Here is a 23,317-nt window from a genome sequence, read left to right on the forward strand (position 1 = left end):
TACATATACATAACACTGAATTCTGGCACTAGCTCCGTCGTCCGGAGACATTATACAATCACTATTGGTGACCGAATTCCGATATTTTTTTCGAGATACAGAGATATAAGCACTATCGGTGACCAAATTCCGACACTAGCTCCGACGTCCGGAGATAAGATAATTATATTTAACATATCATATGAACATATCGGTGACGGAATTTTCGGCACTAGCTTTGACGTTCAGAGATACAGATATTTAACATATGCCCACTATCGGTCATGAGCTCCGACATCCTGAGATATAGATATTTAACACATAACCACTATCGGTGATCGAATTCCGGGGGGGGGGGGGGGGGGGGGGGGGGGAGAGAGATTATATATTTATATATTATATAAAATATAATAATCAAAACCACAAGTGATAGCCGAATTTAAGCGCTAGTTCCGATGTCCGAAACATAGCTTAAACGAATTCCAGCATAAGCTCTGATGTCCGGAGTTTACTTCTAGGGTGACGAGGAGACCCTTATGCTTTGTATGGTATAAACTTTGAATAACTGTTACATCAAATCGTTACACTAAGGAAAAGGATCAGTAGCGAGTAGGTTTACAGCCCACAGTATTGCTTATTTTCAACATCATTAAACATGGGGTTTTAAATAAATAACACCATTTTTATAAATGATTTATAAGTTCCTTTTTTCAATTTTCACTATAATGTCTTACATATATACAGACGGTGCAGACAGAGAAATACAGAAACGACAAAGGACATCGGACATTATGCTATGGATTTGGCCCAAATTTCAATGCCATTTCATGACTTCAATAGCTGATAATTTTATATAATGGCTTCAATTACGAATAAATTAGTTATATACCTATCAAACTGTCACAAAAAATAATTTTATTTCGTATTCGTTGTCTTGAAATTTGAGCAGTTTGTGATTGAGGGTAATATTTTTTGAAAAATGTAAAATGTGTATCTTTAGTGAAATAAGCATATGCATTTAAGGTATGTCTATTATAAAGTGTTTTAGATCAAAATAAGTTTTACTATGCAAATTATCAATTTTATTAACATTTTAAAAATAACTAAAAAAGCAAAACAGGTGGAACAAAACTTTTGGCAACACAACTGTACTTATGTTCTTTCCACCCGGGTGCTCATAATAACTGATACATTGTTTCTTTTGTATACATCTATTGCTATACTGTATACTGACACATGCAGTACACATGTACAATACTGACCGGGCATTATAGGCAGGGTTATATATAGCATACATGAAGTGTTTTACATACATTGCCGTAGCTGGCCTTTTCAGTTATAGTGGAGGGTTGTAGGAGACTGCCTAGGCCACTGTGGGTTCAAGTGTGCCTAGGTTTTAGCATTTTATGACACATTTGGACACATTCTTTATGCATCGTTTGCTCTTCTCAAGGTCCCTCAGTATTGCATTTTTATTGTGTTTGGTTTTTCAGTTTCCGAAATTATCTGTAGGCACAGTCCTGTTGTGCTTAAATAATGGCGGTTACACCACAGAGTCATGCACATTTAGCCTATATTTTTAATGCCTAGCAAACGTTTAAATGTGCTTTCTGTTACTCTAATGCAAAAAATATAAAACAACATTATAATAAAATGTAATAAAATACCGCCTGATCCAATATATCAATGCAACAGAACTTCACTAACTAGTATCAACATTAATGTCGATATTCCTTTGGGGTCGTTACTAATATTTCCGTCGGCTTCGGAATGAGTTTCAGTTCAAAAGTGTGGGTGAATTGATGAAAATTCTAGGGATGTCAGTGTTAGTTCTGGAGGCGTCAGTGTTAGTTCTTTGGCCGTCAGTGTTAGTTCTGAAGGCGTCGGTGTTAGTTCTAGGGTGTCAGTGTTAGTTCTGAAGGCGTCAGTGTTACTTCTGGGGGTGTCAGTGTTAGTTCTGAAGGCACCTGGGTCAGTTCAGGAGTCGGTGTCTAGTGTAATTCTGTTAAAGTTGAGGATGCTGGATACAGTGCTTCTTTGGTTCCAATTAAAGCAAAAGTTTTTAAAATGCATTCTAGGTGTGCCATAATTGTATCCTACAAAGGGTAAAAAGGCATTTGCACCACAGTGGCACTGTTTCCATAGAAGGTCGTCTATATCTCTTTGTCATGTTTAGGTTGAAGACACATACGTCTAGTCATGTATGTCTAAGAAACTTGCTTGGTTCATGTCGCGACTTGCGACAGACGCAGTTGCCTCAATCCTCATAACACTATCGACGGACTTCGGCTGTCAAGAGGCAGCAGACCTGATTGAAACATTTATAAGATAAACATACCAGGATCAGTCTGCTTTCAAGCTTGAAGTTCTATGTCTCCGTTTTATTTATTACTGTGTTTTCTATGCTTGACATATTTACAAAAACGAATAAGGCTGTAGATATGAAAGATTTAGGAAACACATGCAATAAGTGTCAAAATATCTTATGTAAAATTCATTTACTGACACCCTGTATATATATTTTTTTAATTTTAACATTTTCCCCCTGTGACCAAGTACCATGTTAGCAACATACGTACATGATAATCATTTACAAAGGCATGTGAAATATTTTTTTGCGTCACTGGGGGGGGGGGGGGGGGGGGGAGGAATGTTTAAAACATAAAAGTAAAAGAGATTAGTGTTCATATTTCAAATAGAAATGAAAATGAGAAACGTCTACAAAATCATCTTTTTTGTTAACAAACTTGTAAAATTCATTCGAATATATCAAGAAATGGTTTTTAACTGTCTTTATTATGCTGTTTCAGAAGTCTAGCCCTAGGTCAGTTTTTATTTAATTTAATAGGCAATCTGAATAGGAAAATGTCCGATGTCCTTATCCCCCAATCGAATCAGACTATTCGTTTAATAGCCCCAAAACACAACACGACATTCGATCAACATATGCCTTACACACACTGTTGCTTCCGCAGTCGCAGAAAGTAGTTTATAATTGTAAAGCAAGTTCTACAACTTATATCAATCACTTTCGACAACTCATTCCTAGTGGAATCCACCGCCACGATGGTATGAGTCCGAAGAAAGTAAATAAATGTTATGAATTCTTTGGGAATTCACGACATTTTATATCGTAAGTTACTCTATGCATAGTGACAACTACTTATATTATACGGAAAAGATGTAGCATATGCTATACATATAGTTTTAAGAAAGCTATATTGCATGACTGGAGGAAATAATTTGTGTTTGTTGCATCTTTGTCTGTTACATGTTTAGCACTTCCATTGATGTTTAAGATTGAATATGCTGTAAATTGCGCTACATCATGCCATGCAACATACGTTTTATATACTATCATATATTCCCGTGATTAAATAAAACGAAAGGTGAAGTGAAAGTGTCACAAATTGACAAATTATATAGATATTACTACATCAACTATGCGAGAAGATAACTGACATGGCTAAATGGCGTGTCATAAACCAGCAGAATGACATCTGCGTATACAAGAAAGTGTAGAAAAAAAACTATATGTTTTCTATTCACAAAAGGTTCAAATGTCAACAACCTGACAATTATTTGATACCACAAACATCGAAATGGTTTTGCAAACTTAATTGGTGTGAAGAATATATACAATTTAACACTCTATATATTCAATTATAAATACCAATATGGCATCCGACATTGGAACTATTAGTATTGTTTGTATAATTGTGGATCTGGTCTTTCATATCCCTCTGGGATATCCTCTTCTATCTTGCTTATTACAAACATGTTTCTAAGAGGTTCCTTGTTCCCCTCGTGATTTCCTTCCGTAGGTATGAGATGATTCTCTTGAACACCACCCAGTTTAAAGTAGTCGCTTTCCTTTTGCGTCTCGTTACTAAATCTTGTATCAGACTGCTTTCCATTGACATAAGTGTGTCGATGTCGGAAATCTTGAATTTTGTCATATACCCCTTGCTTTTGATTTGTAGAACGAAGTTTCTCATAAGGATCTCGATAACTGTCATTAGGTCTTTCGGGTAGCACTGGTCCATCCCTTCTGCTATTATTCTTTCCTGCGTTTAACTTTGCGTACTGGGTATTTTCTTTCTTCGATATGTCTAAACGTAAATAGTCGTCGGTAATACCAATAGTCTGTTTCGCTGTTTTCCCGAAAGGTGCAATGACGCTTAGATCGATCGGGTTGATATAGGCATATGTCTCTTCATCAAAATCTGCATCGTGTTTGTAATTTATTTTCAGCTCGTCCTTCTGTTTCTGTTTGTCCTCGGTCTGCCTAAAGTAATATTTGTATTCATCAATATTTTTTTTATTCCATGACTATTTTTCCTTGAGTTTTTCTCATTTGACTTTAAGTATTTCTAATTCTGTATCTAAAAAGACTTCTTGCGGTATCGGGTAACTTTACCTTTACAAATTTGTTTAATAAACAACGTTATAAATTGTTTTGTACCTTCGTTTTCGCTTCCGTATGCAGACCAGAAGACTGACAATTATGCAGACTGTACAAATACACACAACAGCAATTATCACTGGAGTCTGCCAATTTGATTTGGAGTTAACAATATACGTTACTAGAACAGATGTTGTTGTTGTAATAGATGTCTTTGTTGACGTAGGCAATGCTGGGTTACAAAAAGATTGAATGCAATTAGACATTTTTATTTTGTGCTCTTCAGTGAAATACTGAAAATTTTCAGTGAAAAAAATTAATATTTTCACTGTTTGAAACAGTGAAAATACCTTTTTTTTCACTGGTTCGGAACTACACTTGATTGCAAAAGAATATGAATGATCACGTTTTGATGCGCTGCACGTAACATTGCGCGGACGAACTGTGTTTAATTTGTCGAATTCCATTAAAAATACATAAAATAAAAAGAACATTTGTTCGTTTCAGTTAATGATCTGCGCCACTCGTTAAAATATTGCATTTTAGTGTTTACTCGGTGAAAAATATTTCGATCTTACACTTAAACAAACAAAGATCCTCTATATTTTCGTATTTGAAATATAAACTGAGATTTGAAAGCACTGTTCACAAACATATAAATTAAAGAATAAAATATACTATTTACCTAATATTTCTAATACATTTATAACTAAGTGTAATTGCAAATGTAATAACTTTAAACGTTAAATGATTTCCTTTAAATGCATATAATGATGGATTAAATACCTGACCAACTATAACGCGAAATTTCCGGTAGACAGTACATTTCTGACAATGGTTTTTGTTTTCGATTATGTATACAAAGTCCATCAATAAAGCAATATCCTTTCTGAAATAGAAAAATTTAAAATTAATAAGATCTGTTATACTATATGTGCGTTGATTAATAAAAGATACGTAATACCTGCAAATGTAGTTTTTTATTAATAGCAGAGCTATCGGCGCCGATAGCGTCGCATTACGGTTAAACGTGTGAAAAACAAAATGAATAAAACTGTGTAAAGAATTACTATCGAGTTGAAAATTCGTGGTACTTTTTTGGAATCGGTGTTGTTCGGGTTTCTTCCAGCACACAATGCTCATAGTAATTAATCAGTAAGACGTCAGAAGACGCTTGCTGTTTACGGTTGACAAAAGCGTTTCGCTTACTGCTTTGAACGTTGAATAAAAATGTAAATGAGCGTCTGATATAAGAATTTAGTGCTAAATACATTTTCTACGAAGAAAAAAAAGATAAAACACAATATTTTCAATGCAAAACGATTTTCGTCACGCTTCCATAACTGAAATTTATTATATATACTTATATTTGAGTTGATGACGTCATAATTCCACATTGGTGCAGTGGTTAGCGAGTTCGCGTTGAAAACCAGAGGTCGGGAGTTCGATTCTCACCAAATGCATTTTTTTTATTTCAATGTCATTCATGTGAAATTTAACAAGTGTTTTGTTAGTGGTGTCAGGTTCCAATGTACTGTCTGTAGATAAAACTTATTTTTAAAAAAGGTTTTGGGATTAAAATATACAGGCATTGAACTGTGAAAAGCACATAATGCTCTTCTCCCCGTTCACATATATTTCATTCACAAGCTTAAAAATCACTGACCAGAGTTTATTACTAGGAAAAAAACTATTGCCTATGAATTATCAATAAACATCAAAAAGGCTCCTACTACCATTCATATTCTATACCAGTAGTGCTAAAAGATTAACCATAAAATGTCATAGACTGTTAACTTAGCAGTTCAGTAAATAAAACAGGAGTTTTCGAGAATTTCGGCAAACAGTGATTTTCACTGGGTAAAATTCTCATCACTAACTTTTAAAGATGGCTAGTCTTTTGGATTTTAAACCAGCTTTTTACATGTAGATGATTTTCATTTTCCCATACCAGACGTCTATCATAGCAGTATTTGCCTTAAAGTTGGACACATTCTTCCTCCTAAAAAGAACCGTAACTTTCTTTAGTTCGTATATAGCATATTTGTAGAGTTTTCGCATGTCAAGATTTAATCTTAATGCATTCTAAGACATTCATTCAGAAATCATGAATTATCATCAATTCTTAAAATTTTAATAGATCTTAATGAACATAAACTTCCTAAAACGGATCCAGATAATTCCAGCAGCACTCCTTTAATTTTCTAGGGGCACTGGTGATTTTTCAAGGGAGCTCTGCCTTCTAGGTAGCACCTAAGTTCTTATTATATATATATTATAATAAAGCGTATAAAATAAAAATCTACACTTGCATGTATAACATTTTCTTGGTGTAAACACATAGTTTCAGTCATTGACCCATTTTCATCTTAACATGCTTATAACTGCGTTTTGATATACCCTGAAATCCCGAAAATAAGCTTGTCTTGAAAATAAGCCACCATTTTACCACAGGCAAAAAGGGGCTAATTAGCCCCACTCAAAAATTGAGCCGTCCAATTTTGTATTAGAAATAGTATCGATGAACTTGTTAGGACACCATATAAGATAGCAAAAGTTACCATAGCAGATTTATTTCCAAATGTAACACACTTTTGAAAAAAAATACCTTAAAGCAATGCGAGTTGTGCTAATTTTTAAAACCCTGAACAAATTAAAACTTTAAAAGCAGTGTCTCAAACACTTCTTGTCATGTCAGTTTTACTAAGTAACATAAGCGGTCTTTGAGAGATGACAATGCAGTATTTATCACGTATTGTGTAAGTTTTTCATACCCAAATTAAATCATATGTCTATTTGTTTGTTTGACAAGGCAAAACGTTTTAATGTGTAATTATATGTTAGCATCGGATTATTTTCATTTAGAATGTGTAACAAAACAGGTATGTCAGAAGTATAAGTACGTGTATTTACCGAGGGCGATGTTTTTACTAAAAAGCAAAAAATATAACATCCGCATCTGCATTATTTTGGTACTCGAATATACGTCGGTATTTTAACCGTTACCGGATATATGTACTTAAAAGTTCGCCGGACTCAAAAATAAGCCGGTCTCAATATTAAGCCACTAAATCTTTACAAAAATTTAAAATAAGCTGCGGCTTATTTTCGGGACTTTAGGGTATTAAGATAGTCGACAAACACGTTGGTTTTCACGAACATTATTCGTGACAAGTTTCTAATAAATTCTAACAACAGATCCTTCTGAAGCGTTTTACGAAATATGACTTACAGTACTTTAATCATCACAACGATATTATGTTGACGTTTTGTCGATGTGATATCTAGCGCCATACACGAATCGAGAAATAGCATTTTTAAGTGTTGATCAAATATCTTACTTAAAACATGTTTAAAGCGAAATGTCACATATGCATAACTTTCTTAATTACATTTACACACACAATGAGTTTGTTATTCAATGTTCAGTATAATTCGCCATCATTTGCACCCTAATGGAACTATTCCGCAAGAATATTACCACTTCTGGTACTGGCGTGTATAAACAAAGGAGCTTGACGACCCACAAATTGACGCCATACATGTGCTAATAAATGTTTACAATAAAACATATATCAGAATCGAAGGAATTTCTAGCAAAACCGTGTTTGAACTTTATTTAATCCCTCGGGCGGTTATACGTCGTTCTAAATAGTTTTACTCGGGCTGCGCTCTCGTGAAATTATTACATGTACGCCCGACGTATAACTGCCCATTGTGTATAAAAAGTGTTGTCGCATATGTCGAATTATTTGTGATATCTTTGTTATAAATGATTAATTTAAATATGAGGAAATATAATAAAAACGGTGTACTACTGTATATGTGTTACCTTAATGTTGGTTGTTAGCATCCCGCTACTGCTGTTTGACAAAGTTTGACATTCTGAATTGTAAACACACATATCTAGTGGTTTCCCATGATGTATGCCATCATTGCTCACTGAAACCCTGTAGCAAGACATCAAATTTACTTGTTGGGTGTCAGGAAGAGATCGTTTTCTTCTGATAGGTGACACTAGAGAACAAATAACCTCAATTAGCGATTGGGCTTGCCCTCGTATGACGTATGCATCCATAGTTAGTCGACCTTCCTTATTGACATGAGTCTACAAAATAGAAAAAACAACATATTTTGTGAAAATGTGTTGTGATAAAAATGAAAAAGAAAATATACGATCGGTTCATTGTTTTGTCTCCTATTTAACTATAGAATGGTAGTATGTATAACATGTTTACTCTGATCTGATTAGTGGAATAACATGATTTAATGTAAAAGTACAAACACTATAATTGTTAAAATGGCATAAATAATACTTAGGGTACACTTAATAAAACCCGGTTGTAGATCGGCAACACAACGTAGCAAAATGTACTATGTCATACATTCACCGATTCGACTGCGACAGTGCTATAACCGTATTAGGTCTTCTAAATCTAATTCATGTGGGGAAGTTGGCAGTTACTTGCGGAGAACAGGTTTGCACTGGTACAGAATCCAGGAACGCTGGTTAGGTTAACTGCCCGCCGTTACATGACTGAAACTGTTGTAAAACGGCGTTAAACTTAAAACAAACAAACAAACAAACTTAACTTGGTTGAATGCTCAGTGGTATAAAAGCTTTCTTTATCTCGCTGAAATTTCACTTTGATGATATATCGACTCACTATTAAATAAATCAAATGATACAAGTGTGTTGCCGTATTTTCCAAATTTAGTAGAACCTACTTACCTCAAACCTGATAATGTGACAGGTCACAGTTTCGCTTGCAAAAAATCCCCCGTAGATAAACACATGCGTGCATTTTGCTTCTTTCTCATCGCAGGTACTTCCGTGAAGTAAACTTGAAGTAGATGGCGGCTTTTTGAAGTCAATAGAGCAATCATCACCACCAAATCCAACTTTACATTCACATGTGCCTAAATAATGTACATGTTATAAACAAATATATCGTGAACATACATGTAAAAGTAGAGTAAGTCTGTAGGTGTATCTCATTTGTATATTAAACGTGTGTAGGACAAACGTATTTGCTTTAAATGTTATTACAATTAATAATAATTTTATTATATTATATTTTTTAATTATAACTTTATATCATTAATAGAGCACTCCCCTATATTTATATTTAGAATTTTGCACCATCTGTAAAAGCGACGATATTTATGTTTGCTTTGGGAACTGAGAAATATTTTGTTGTGATAAATCCATTTATTTTGTTTAATTTGGTGTTTTCATTTGTGGAAACATTGAGTTTATTTTGTTGCAGATTCGGTTTGATTGAGTTTCTTCATGATCGGCAGTGGAAATGCTAACTACCGTCCACGCCCCGGTTGAGCAGAACTCAACATTTGCACATGTTATAATTACTAAATTATAATGTATAGACATCCACAGGTGTATTCTACGGCGCTGAACTTACAATGATACACAGAGTGCAATTCCATGAAAAACGGCGCATATTCCCTAATTAAAATGATGATTGCTTACTATACGAGAAAAAATGGGTATAATTAAACAAACTGGAATTAAACGAGAAGATCTCAGATTTTCGAACTTTCTTTATGTTGAATGATTAGTTTTCTTAGCGATGTTTATTAAATCTAGTTCTCCCTATATTGACTTAAATTTACTGGCTAAACATTTGCAAATTCTTCTAATAAATATGACCTTTATCCAAGTCGGAATGTGTATAAAAAATATCTGGATAGAAAGTGCGAAGTTAAAGACATTATCTCTTAGATAAAAGTAAGTAAATCAGCTCAAAAACATAATCCCTCGCGAAGCATACTGTCGGTGTATGCATTTCTTGTTTCGTCTGTATACGGAAGACAGCACAAGACTGTTCCCGAAAATGCCTATCAGAAAGGAAATAGGTAATATCAAAAATGTACAACGACTAAGGATACATATATAAGCCGACGACATACAAAATATTGCTTGAAAAGCATTTAACGGTAACAATGTATCTAGCAAAATGCCTACTATATTTGTTGCATCTTAAAAGGCTTTAACAGATATCGAATGAATTTAGTGAGGTTGAATTTGTTAATGTTAAGCAGGTGACCGATGCTGTTGTTAGCTAAAAGAAATGAAATTATATAATTTGCTACTAACAATTTTGTAGCTGTATCAACTCTTTTCTGCTACTAACTTGAAAGTATTCTCGCATACCAGCAGAGGTCTGCTATGGTTCATCTCGGGATAATGACGAACCTCTTATTATTGAGACTACCGATCCGGTTTGTGTTCTGCACGTCGTATAATCGTTACCTACTTATATGCCAGTTTTATTGCAAATACATTGAATGTTTGTTTCAAAAGATAATAGGTAAGGGTAGTCATGCGCCGGACAAGAAATATTACGGACGCAGACAGACACAGACGCTGTCACATATTACGTCTCGTATATTTTACAAAAAAATGAATAATTATTTTGCTAATATATTTAGATTCTGTTATCAGATAAGGATATGATTACTTTTATACTTGACTTTAAAGAATGTACCGTTTTCGCACGTGCCATGATCTGAACATTCGTTTGGACAGGCAATTTCTTCTATCGCGTCTACAATATCAATTATATTTAGATTTGAATCTTTGACTTCACTGTTTGGGCGTGATGTTGTGACTTGGCCAATGTCTTGACCACTAGGTAACGTTGTTGTGGAAATCGTTTCCCTTGGGCGTTCTAAATCTTCTCGGACTGTTTTGTTTCTATGTATTTCAGATATACACGAGTCTTGCATAGAGTGTCGTGATAGCCTGTGCCACTCCGTTGTCTGAGTTATCTGAAATAATTAATTGAGACAGTTAAAATAATTAGTAACTTACATGTCTTGAACAAAACACATAAAAACGGATAGTGAACGCAATGTCATCGTTAACATGTAAAGCTGATTATGTCTGTATATGTGATCAAATGAGAAATAAGCAATACAATAAGCCTTGCTGTATAAACTTCTGGATGTGTAATGACCCTGACTTTAAATCTCTTGCCTGCCATCTTTGTGGAAAATAGCCCTATGTGGCCGTCATTTAAAGAAATCACCGCTTGGCTTGAAGCAGACCGGTGATACTTTCAATGTCTCTACATTTGTCTTGAATTAGTTCCGGAGGAAATTTAGGTCTTCCGTTATCATTAAATGTATTAGTCACCGCATGATCTAAGATTGTATCCGTGTGACTAAACTCGGAAACATAATTAAAAAAACCCAAACATTTCAACATTGCGTAACAAAACAATGTCAATAACTTACAACAATATCCTGTGTACATGTTTCAATAGCCCGCTCAGTGTCTGTGTGAGGAACCCGTGCACAGAGTCGGAATGCCCTTGAACTATTCATGTAATTTGCGCAAAATGTTTTAGCTTTATTGTGATTCCAGTGTTCTGTTGGGGTAGATGTTGTTTTCTGTAAAAGAAACATTTTACATGGCTTATTGCTTAAATTAAGTACGAACAAATCTCTAAAGTTGTTTTATTATTCTTCAAAGAGTTTAACAAAACGTTTTGATATAATATAGTAGAGAATATTAGACCCTTATTAACAAAGCTTTAAGTGAAAGCATAAATACGTGTTAAAACTACATTGCATCGTTTCCTCACGGTGAAAACATGTTGAGATAGATATATTGTAACAGAAGCTTTGCATTCTCGTTTTGTTTTGTCTCCGAAGTTAAAGCAGTTAAACAAATATGATCAACAGATATTCTTATCAACTGACAAAAATGTAAAGGACTGTGATATGGAAATGATCAAGACATTTGAATGAACCATGATATTACAGAGACATTATATTGAACGCATAGAATAAAAGTAGTCTTCAATAACAGAAATTAAGATAAAATAAAGATAAAAGTAACGATATTCATTATATGTATCAAAAAGACAAACGCATAGTGGTAGCTTTGGTTATAAGTAATGCCTATGTCAGTTAAATTATGATAACCTGTGAAACATGTGCTTCCATCTTAGTTGTTGGTGTTCTTTTGGTCACTCTAGGTCCTTTCTGGGTCTTCAAACATGAAAAATAGAAAAACAAACTTTAATATTGAATAATAATGATCATGGCAAACTTGTAACAATCGTTAAATGTCCATAATATAAGACAATTTAGCAGTTAATGTAATATTAGAGCCGATTTGCACGTATTCAAATGAAAAGGTACTGAACAAGTCATACAGTTACGCCATCTTTATGATTGCCATCTTTACGCAGGTCAAGAACTGGAAAAGTACTCTCGATAGATGTCTTTTCAGCGGGTTTGCACGTCTGTTCTCCGACCGTTCTTCCCTTTGCGCATGAATTATCCGCTCCTAGGTGACATTTATCCTTTGTTGTTACATGGCCACTTGATACACTACATGTGCAAGCAGGATGCGCCCACGAGGCTGTTGATTTAACTTTTGTCTTGAATAAACTTTCCTCTTTTAAAACTCTAAACGATGAAAACGGAATGTTTAAGAGAACATGATCAATAAATTGTAAACGCTTGTTTTAATATATTTAGCTAGCAGTTTGATTTTGAGATAAAGATTCTTTAAAGCTTTTAGCGGCTACAACGTTGTTAGAACAATATACGCCCTCCTCATGTCATGTCTGTTTGAAGATCACGTTGCAAAATAAATTCAAATACTTAGCTTTATTTTGAAATATAATCATTAAAAATTGAATTTGGAGCCACTAGAATATAAATTGATTATTTTACACCAAATATAATTTATAATTTATGTTCATTTAAACGAACCTCCAAGTTTGAATAAACTCAGTTCTATTCAAGTTGATTTGTCCAGTGCGGTCGTGAAAGTCATTTGCGCGGTTGTTATCAAGTGAACCACACAACCCTCTACTACGGCCATGTTGATCATGAACGGAAGGATATATGGACACCGAAACTATCATGCTTCCAACTGAGTTCTGATATGGAGATTTTTCAAGACGTGCTTTGATGTATGTCCCAAACGGTAAATATACCTTTAAATCAATTGTAAATTACTAGCATAACGCAATAACGTGAAACATTTTTAATTCTAAACGTTTATTAAGCTATTTTTCAAATACTCATTGACAAGGGTTTCTGCTTATCAACTGATAATGGCACTTGAAACATCGATAAAAACCCAACAAATGGTATTTTCGTTTTGATAATATATCAAAATACGTTTACCGAAAGCTTATTGTAAATAGACTTAAGTTCTTTTATCTGAGCGAGACGAGGAAGTCAGAAACGTTTTGAAAATTTTAACTGTTTTTTTTATCAATTTATCAGCTTAATAATTGTTTTGTTTATCTCTGTATGCACACAACTTCAGATATGTTATGGTAAACAACTTTATTAATGCAAAGTAATATACCGTATAAGTAAAGTCTGTTTCTTGTCTAACAAGAAGAACGCCATCATCACACTGTTTATATCCGATTTCCATGATATTTTTGCACGTGCTTATCATGTAAATATCTCTACCAGCCTGCACAGCAACTCCACAGTTACACATGGCGTTCGAGTTACAGCGTTCTAATTTATGATGAACCTGTATATGATGTATTGACATACATTATATCCAGATATGTCATTAATTTCTTCTTGTCAATTGCCAAGGTAAAATGAAATAATCAAGTGCAAGTTTCAAACGATTTTGACAATGACCAAGAGAGATTTTCTGTGATATCTCACCTAATGGAATAGTCAAACTTATACAAGAGTAATCTAAACTATGTCAGCGAGACTTTTAAATGTAAAAGAAACCAGATACTTGTATTTCATTGTGATACAATTTCATCCAAAGTGTAATACCTTAGCTTGGTACGATGTGTGAGTGTATAATACATACTCGTCGAAGAAACTTTCATGATGCTCATACTGTCTGTAAATAAAATATAAAGACACTATTTGATTAAAAATATCATTTTACTAATGTTACAATTATTGCTCATTTAGAATATGGAGGAAAAAAACACTGTCAATATCAATACAGGAACCAATTTGATGGGTACAGAGGTTTCAGTGTTAATAATGCGTTATGTAGTAAAACTATTGCAAGAATAACACCTTTTTTCAGAAAAAATGTTTTAATAGCACACCTGTTTAGCTTTGTTTTTAAAATACAGAATTGCTGACAGAACTTAATTAAACAATAAGCATAATCAACCATATGGTCATGTTTGTCAATAGCAGGGGGTATATCATAGCTAATCCAATATGGCATCGGCTAGCGTCTAGTCGCACGAAACCTCCCCCCCCCCCCCCCCCCCACCCGATCCACCATTAAATACTGACCGACAAATATCCGTTGAGGGTCTTTAAAAACCAAATAATAATACCTAACAGTTTCGGCAGTAAAGCTGCAATAGATATGGCCAGCTATTGCAATAGATAAACGAGTGAAAATGTAGCGACTTTATATTCATATCGCAAGGAGTAAATACTCACTCTCTATCGAATGTATACATGTGCGGATCGTTCAAAGCTTCACATCTTTTACCTCTCCAGTATGTTTCTATTTCTGGTTTGACCGTTACCTATAGTATCAACAGTTTATAGTACCAACAATACAATGCGACAATATTTTATATACAGCGATAAATCTATACTTACCACCTTTTCTATCTCCACACCTGTTTTTTTAGTCCCTGCCACATTTTTGACAGATTATGGCTCTTAACAAATAAACGTACAATTGATATCACTGTTGTGTTTTATTTAACTGAGTTGATCAATAAACAATATTTCCACTTTTCATTCAAACGTGTGAAAATTTTGTAGAAATAAAAAACAGAAAAAAGAACGGGTATTGTAGAGTATTTATATACCATGTACAATGCAATACATGCAGCAGCTTTTCAATTATGCTCTTTCATAGGTACATGTACATTAGACGTTCAATGCATGTGATAATTGCAAAGACAGTGATGAATATTTATGGTTGTTTTCCAAGTACATAAAACCGTACAAAAACATAGCTACTGTGCATCAGAACTATTTTGCACTCTAACCTTTACAGCTGGTAGTATGTAACCACTCCATATCGTATTGTTTTTTAGATTGACCGTTCTTAAGAAGACTTTGTACGTTGTCTCCTTCAGCACACCGTATTGTCCGTCTTCAGTGGGTTGTATCTGAAGATCCTGTTCATTATTAGCGTCCCCCAATACACTGATGGTACATTTTCTGGTTGAAATTCCTTCAGTTGAAATTTGAAAATAGTTTTTTACGGTGTTATAGAGCAAAAAGGCATATTGTATACATTTTTTGTTTCTGTGACGTTTTCAGTTAGAAATGTAGCTGAGTGACACTTTTTGAGCATTTATTGATTCAATTGCATTGACCTGTAAATTTTAATTTTGGAAAAATATCACTAAATTCAAATTACCCATTTTAATATCTTTATTTTCCTTTATACATGCGAAGTTTACATGACTATAAGCCAAGGTAATATGAAAAACGAAAAAGACATATTCTGTTGTTTAGGCCAATGTAAGAACGTTGCAGAAATTAAATTTAACACAGCAAGACATAAATACCTTAGAACAATAACAATTTATACTTTAGTAAGTAAAACACCTTTTCGAAAAGCTATCATTAAATAGCTCACAAAGCAAATAAGGAAATATATTTTCACTAAACGGTATACCTGTACAATTTTTACTGACGGGTATAGTGACAGCCATTGTTAAGTTGCAGGCGTCATTCATGTTCCGTGGGATGTAGCAACCAAATGGAACTGTAGGTCTAAATCGAATTACTGCTGTTTCGTCCCTGTGCATAGTTATTTCGGGTGTCAGCAACTAGTTCAATAAAAATAAAAACAACAAATTGTTATCAAATCATCGGCACATTTAAATTACTTTGCTTTGGTCACAATAACTGATTTTTATATTTTATCAATACAATTCCAGTAATTATAATTTATATGTTTATATCTCTACAAATGTTTCAGTTGTAAATGAAAATAGTTAGAGCTGGGTCTTCATGTTATCGTAGTAACAAATATGACAGTAACTCTTGTCTCTTGATCCTGTTACATGATATTTGAAAAGCACACATCACAAAATGTGAACGTAAAGGTAAAATAGGGATTATCTTAGATATGAAGAATGAAACAGAAATTATTTTTGCACAGAAAATACGTTTTGCTCTGATGTATATAATAAAAATAATGATGATAATAATAATAACAAATAATAATTATGATACTACTACTACTACTACTAATAATAATAATAATAATTATTATTATTATAAAAAGAATAATTAAATAATAATAATATGTACCTTAATACCAGCAAAAACACGGTCAGATGACACAGAGAAATTTGTTTTCTGCGCTGTACCTGGGTTTTCCGCTATAGCACAAGAAACCTGTAGTATCAGAAGACCTATTTCAAAATGTTTCTTTCGGTGACTACTCCTTTTCAGCTCGCCAAACCGTTTACTTAGATTACAGCAAGGAACATTTAGATATGTTAAAAGTCATTTGTTTGTAATGAATGCTAATAATCTATGTTAGAAATATCATTTGTTAAATTGCATATTCCAAACATATGTATAAATCACTGGAAAAAGAGTCAATACAAAACCCACGTCATGATATCAAGTGATAAGCACATTTGTCAATTATTATACGATTAAGCTTTGTATCGAGATATATGCAGCGGACATCGCGAATTAGGAGTGCAATATCATCCTGCTAAAATACTAAAAAACGAGTGAATATTTCTCAATGCAAAGCTAAACGTTTGTATTAGTTACGTGTCTCACAAAACTGATATTAAATGAATATTGAACAGACGAAATATAATTTATAGCATTGACTATATAAATAATTTAACACAACGACACACATTAAGATGACGTCACGCCACGATATGAGATTCAGACGTCAATATAGTAAAATATTGTTCCATGATTACTTAAAAAAGGATAAATTCCAGTACGTAATATTCATATTTACATGGAACGGCAAGGTTATATGATTCTTGAGGAGATCCTCTTCTGTTAAAGATAGCTCTTGGAGTCCATGTATGCTTTCACCTCCCTTTTCTATGGTGAAATTTCTTTCAGTTCGCTGAACGTACCAACGTACACTATATATAACATCTGGTGAAGAATGAAACTTGCAACGAAAGCTTGTAGAGCTTAATACCTTATCACCAGTCGACCTTGATCCTAGATAGGGTTCCATTTCAGGTTCTAAATTTAGATAACATTTTGGTATATATTTTAACAAATTTTTGACTTCAAATATCAAACTTGGTTATCATAAATAATTCGACAATTAGTCAAATTTATTCAGATGTAATCTCAAAAACTTTGATATCATAAATAACTCGACAATTAAACTAATTTATTCAGATTTCCTTTCGTTGTGCATCTAAGGTAAGTGTAACGTGCTATTTACTTACGTGTGAACGTCCATTTCCGACCAAGTTCAATGAATTCTCCATGTCGATATGTTTGCACTGCAACAATGTACTTGGTCCCACTAGTCAAACCTTGAAATCGTTGGGACAGCGATGGTTTGTCTACTGTAAATGAACTGACCACACTGCCATTCTGCAGACAAAGATTTCCACTAGCTGTCACATTTTCGCTTCCATGGTCGAAAGTTACTTTGATATCTAAGCTATGAGTTGTAATGGTTGCCAGTTGCATATCAATGCTAACCGAGGCTGGCCGATAAGGTAATTCTGAAACGATATTTCAAATATTGACCTAAGTGAATATGACAGTAGGTTATCTATGTTGTTATCCTGCCTTTAACATAGTTGCAAAAGAATTAAAATGTTGTTAATTTAATAAAATACCTTGTTGTATCTTTGGTATATCTTCTTACATTTAATGATTTTTTTATCACGGGACAAACTGATAATCACTAACTTGTGACAGTCCATACTGTGGCAAGTATTATCTTTCGTCCGTTCCTGAATGTAGACAACTGTACTGTGTAATTGGTAGTAGGGAGGAGAGGTTTCCATGTACGAAGGAAAAATGGTACATCAACATTTACAGTCCGAACCACAGACCCATTCGTAAGAAGTAATGCAGCTGTGACATTGACATGTTCATCATCTGACGTAATGTTGATTGTAGTGATGAAACTGTTGGACGTTATACTGCCTTGCTGAATCATTAGTGTGGCGTTAACAATGTTCTCAACGTGTTCTCCCGGGGTGGTCTGTGGTGGTTCTTAAGTTAGATAAAGATATTCAGTATAAACATTTTTCTTTCTCTTGTATTGAATGTACGTGGTTTTGCACATGTTTCCATTACATTAGTAAATTATAAATAAAAAAAAAATGTTATTATCAGTTATGCTAATATTAGAAACATTTTAAAATATTAGAAACATTTTAAATATATTAAAAACTAACAAGTGTTTGCATATTCAAGATTTACTAAAACGTTAATAATTTGTAACTGATCTTTACTATAAAATGAAACAAATGAATTATTTACGAAGCGAAGAATAATTAAACTTACCTGGTTTGTCAATTCCTGAAAAAAGTCAATTGGAAGTGTTTTTTTAAAATGTTAGCAAAAGTGTAATTTGACTTTCAATATATTCAAAACACTATACTTACGTACCATCAAACCCGTTGTTAAATCTTTTTTTTATTATAAGTAACATACTTATCAATGTTACAAAATCGTGACATTACAATATTTAAATTTGTATCAGAGCTAAGAACAAGTATTTGAAACTAAAGTATAAATATATAAAATATATAATATGATACCGAAGCAAAATCCTGAGTCGTCTGGTCCTGATGTAAGGTGATAAATAAAGAATGTTCCGCAGTTCTTTATTTGTATTTGTAGGCTCTGATGGCACGATTCGATGAATTTGAGACATGCTTGCCTATCTACTATACCATCTCCTGGCTTTGGCAATGTACCTGTGAATTTTTATATTCACACGTAAATTGTCCATGTTGTATAACCTTCAGAAAAGGTTAAGTGGGTTTATATAGTGTTCTCTTATTTATAATTTTTTTCTTTGGGTGTTTTATGATCTTGAAAATTATTACATATTTACAACATTGCCGGAAGAAGAATAAAGACTGGTGTTTGCTTACCTAATTCTATTTATATTGACACAATTAACCCTTTTACCAACGTTATTCTACTGCAGTAACTGTTACAAATGATTTACAAAAATATTTACTATCAAATTTTTGAACATGCGCCACATCCAGAGGTTCTCGTGCATACTCTATCATACAGTGCTGCTATCGAAATCATTTCAAAGTTTCTATTATGAATTTATCAAAGATAATGTAAAAATCTAAAATAGAAAAAGTGGAAACTTCACAGGTCGCTCAACACGACAAAAAACGCAAATGTTGCAGGCTCGATTTGATTGAGCCTGTTCATGGACGGTAGTGGAAATGCATGCTACCGTCCACCCCTCTAGCCCCGGGTTGAGCAGAACTCAACATTTACACATGCTAAAAGTACAAAAACCAATTTAGAGACATCCGCAGATGTTTTCAAATAAAGTCGATAAATGCTTGAAAACTAATAATCGCATCATTTAGTTTACAAAAACACAGCAAACGTTGAAATAACTCTTATCTTCAACTAGTTACCTAACGGTATTCGGTTTTCTTATATGCTGTGAAACGTCGCGAGCGAAACTTCTCTTTTTTATCTGGTATCTAATTATTTCTTACTTTTCTAATCAATTTTTCATAATTTTGATATTGTAATTTCTGTATTAAACTCACTTTATTATGTTCACTTTAAAGATATTGTGCTGTATATAGAAAGTACTGGCTTAGATAACGCATCCAGGTACATTTAATCCTTATTACTACCTCACAGTCTAAAAAATCGTCTTCTGTTTTAGACATTGAAATTTGAAACTTGAAACTATTTTATTTGATTAAATGCCTACATTTTAAAGATGAAAGAAATGAATGAGCATAGATATTATTGTGAATAAACTATTTAATAAGTATTAAACAAAAGATCAGGCATCAGATAAGATTAATAAAATATTAGAATATTAAGATACAGTAAGATAGCTGTTTCGTTAGTAATAAGTAAAAGTGAGTTATTGTGACTTTTTCAAGTTATTACAAACAACTGTATTTTTGTATTAGTGATAAAATTGTTCATATTCGAATGTAGTTTGCAAATTCAAGTTCGAGTCCAACATTTTTTAACAAATGTCTTACAATTGCCTGTTTCCATTTTGTTGGAAAAAAGCCGTCGCGCAACGACAAATTTACTAATTTGGTAATAACATGTAATAGTTCATCTAAGTACGATTTTAGCACTTTTGTTAGCAGAATATCACGTTCACATGATATCATATGTAGTTGGTTTATAACTTTTCTAACTTCTTCCTCACTCAAATCTTAAAGACTGTCAAAACAAGGAATATCTTTTTCACATGATTGAAAACAATATCGAAATGTTTCAACGATTCTCGATTTTTTTCGACTTTGTTCATGAAATGATCTGCAAATTTCTTTGCCAGTGTACTGTCATGTCCAGTTGGCATAGGGTTCTCAGACCTAGTGCCAGTTGTCTCAGATACAAATTTATAAAGCTTTTTCTAGTCATCTTTGGCATTTAGAACTTTTTCACTCAGAGATCAGCTTTTCTCACGTTTGAGTTTTTTTTCGTAATCTTTGTTTGAAAGGCTTCATACAAATGTGATTGTCTATGTTTCTTCCACAAACGTTCAGATTTGCGTGCCGCTCTTTTAAGATGAAGGAGCTTTTCTGTGAACCAGGGTATCTTTATGACATACCGATCATAGAAAACAATGTTTCCCAACTGAGCAATATGAAATAAGTACTATATATAGCAAACATTTGCGGTTCGGACTCATATCTTTGTAGCTGCTAGTAAGAAACAAACTCCCTACCGGCTACGTCTATATCCTGATCACTTTAAACTAATTTCAGTATATAACATTATGACACATAGATGTGATTATGAATCTGCACGTAAAATTTGATTTTTTCGCATCCGAGCTACATGTTATGAATCACCTGATACCGATTTTCAAACAAATTCGATAGACTGTATTTGTGAAATGCACTGATTTTTATCTAAATTTAGTACTATTGCTATTTTATTATGATCATTTATTTTAGTTTATAAAACAAAACAGCAATATAACGTAAAGTATTTGTTTCAGAAAACACTCATAGCTGCGGATACTGATCTCTTGTAGGAATCTACAATTACTCGTGAATTCTCCTATACTTAGCCACCTTTCATTATAATCAGACTTACGAAGTAATTGACTATTTAACACAATTGGAACAGCGGACGTTTATGAATCTAAAACGCATCTCTTTTGGAAAAATGGGTATAGTCGCACTACCTCTTTGTGATCCAAGAAAACAATCTATTTGGTTCGATGTCCATTTGGCAGGGGTTTTTGTGCATATTTTCAGTTTTACTGTAATTGTTTAATTGTGATATATGGCTGCTACGGTACGGATAAATCATTATAACATCCATAGAAATATTTTGAAAATATCTCATGGACATGACAATTTACGTTTGGCTCGAGAGGCTCCGAAATTCAGTAAATTATCAGCCACAGAAACACACTCATGAAAACTGATAAATCAAGTATGATCATTTAATTAGATTTATTATTCTTCATCCAACTGGCCAGCGGGAAAATGCACTTGAAGGGTGTACTCCCTGTACAATATGTACATTATTTACGTATTTGATTTTTAATATTCACTTTAGTGTCATGACAAAATATGGTTATGTTCTTGATAAGTTTGTAAAAAAATTAAGTTTAATCTACCCATGCAGATAAAAACTACACTCGTATGAAGAATAACAATCATGTACTGTCATGAACCGAAAAAAAACAAAAACAAAGTATGTTAGGTTAGTAGGTCAACTTTAATCTACACGCCTCTGGATACTATTCAATGTCAAATATTGAATAACCTTCGATCTATTTTACTATCTTAGCCATACATGTTTGGTTTTTATTTCGTTTAGTTAAACAATGGTAACCGTTTTAAAATGTATACCAGCTATATATACGGCAGCCAGTAATGGAGCATTATATACAATTCAGTACGAATACGTTTAATCATCCAAACGGAAATAATAGGTAGATGCAAAACATGTGAAAACCATACAAAAGATAATCGGATGGTATACCGTTCATCCAGATAGGAAACTTGTATCCACATGCACAATAGTCGGGTGGAAAGGTAACAATAGGATCAGCCCCCGCATAAAACCATGCTCTGTCAATCCTGTGGTCAGTGTATGGACAATCACCTGTCAAACGGGCATACCTCTCATTCAGATGACTGATGTTTCGGTAAACGCCAGACAAACATGGATCCGAGAATCCACCTGTTGTAACAGCTCTTGCTGCCGCCACATATGCTGAAATGCATTTAAATATTCACCTCTATGAGTCAGTTTCATATGTGTATGTTATTTCTCAACTTTCTTCATATTTGTTTGTTGTCTTTTGGTCCTGCGCATACCACGGGGAGCTCCAAAAATTATGTTCTAAATAGTTAAATTATCATCTGTATCATAACACATAAGGAATGACAGCATAAACCAAATAATGCATGCAGTACAATATCCCGTTTGACCTAGAGTACAATTATATAGATCAGACAAGCGCTGCACTCTGCTGAAGATTTACAAGATATCTGCACAGTCATGCACTATTAATATCTATATCAAGTAATCAAATATCAATATTATGTAAATCATTTTTATTAACATAATATTAACCCTAATAATAAAAATTATGAAAATTATTGTTTACCTAAAAAGACATGTATTATGAACTTCATTTCTCCATTTTTGTTCACATGTTCTTATAATCCAGTCTATTTACTACATTTAAATTACACAATTTCCTTTCGAAAGGCAAATTCTTATGTGGAAGATAAAATGATATTTAAGGTGTCA

At 33.4% G+C, this 23,317-nt stretch overlaps 1 protein-coding gene across 1 annotated transcript; it reads right to left on the reverse strand.

Moving 5' to 3' along the window:
* Nucleotides 1-659: 659 nt before the first annotated feature.
* On the reverse strand, nucleotides 660-23,311 carry LOC123563034 (uncharacterized). The gene is made up of 23 exons (XM_053528931.1): nucleotides 23,172-23,311; nucleotides 22,541-22,774; nucleotides 19,126-19,284; nucleotides 18,869-18,883; nucleotides 18,266-18,574; nucleotides 17,791-18,075; nucleotides 17,340-17,578; nucleotides 16,661-16,747; nucleotides 16,020-16,173; nucleotides 15,382-15,569; nucleotides 14,819-14,907; nucleotides 14,183-14,252; nucleotides 13,743-13,919; nucleotides 13,136-13,362; nucleotides 12,571-12,826; nucleotides 12,338-12,403; nucleotides 11,645-11,800; nucleotides 10,894-11,176; nucleotides 9,117-9,304; nucleotides 8,217-8,492; nucleotides 5,171-5,273; nucleotides 4,445-4,616; nucleotides 660-4,267 (listed from the first exon to the last, which is right to left on the reverse strand). Exons 1-23 carry the CDS (start codon nucleotides 23,197-23,199, stop codon nucleotides 3,679-3,681), a joined length of 4,350 nt encoding a protein of 1,449 aa, XP_053384906.1. The 5' UTR covers nucleotides 23,200-23,311; the 3' UTR covers nucleotides 660-3,678.
* Between the last annotated feature and the right edge of the window lie 6 nt (nucleotides 23,312-23,317).

The sequence above is a fragment of the Mercenaria mercenaria genome, chromosome 2 (assembly GCF_021730395.1).
Source record: "Mercenaria mercenaria strain notata chromosome 2, MADL_Memer_1, whole genome shotgun sequence".
NCBI classification, from domain to species: Eukaryota; Metazoa; Mollusca; class Bivalvia; order Venerida; family Veneridae; genus Mercenaria; species Mercenaria mercenaria.

Bases quoted from the DNA above. Each gene is read 5' to 3' on its own strand.
- LOC123563034 (XM_053528931.1), bottom strand. From the start codon at position 23,199: ATGAAGTTCATAATACATGTCTTTTTAG. The intron at 18,076-18,265 runs GTTAGTGATTAT...ATATCGTTTCAG, and splicing joins CACAGTATGGACTGTCACAA to AATTACCTTATCGGCCAGCC. The intron at 8,493-9,116 runs GTAAGTAGGTTC...TCTATTTTGTAG, and splicing joins GTCACATTATCAGGTTTGAG to ACTCATGTCAATAAGGAAGG.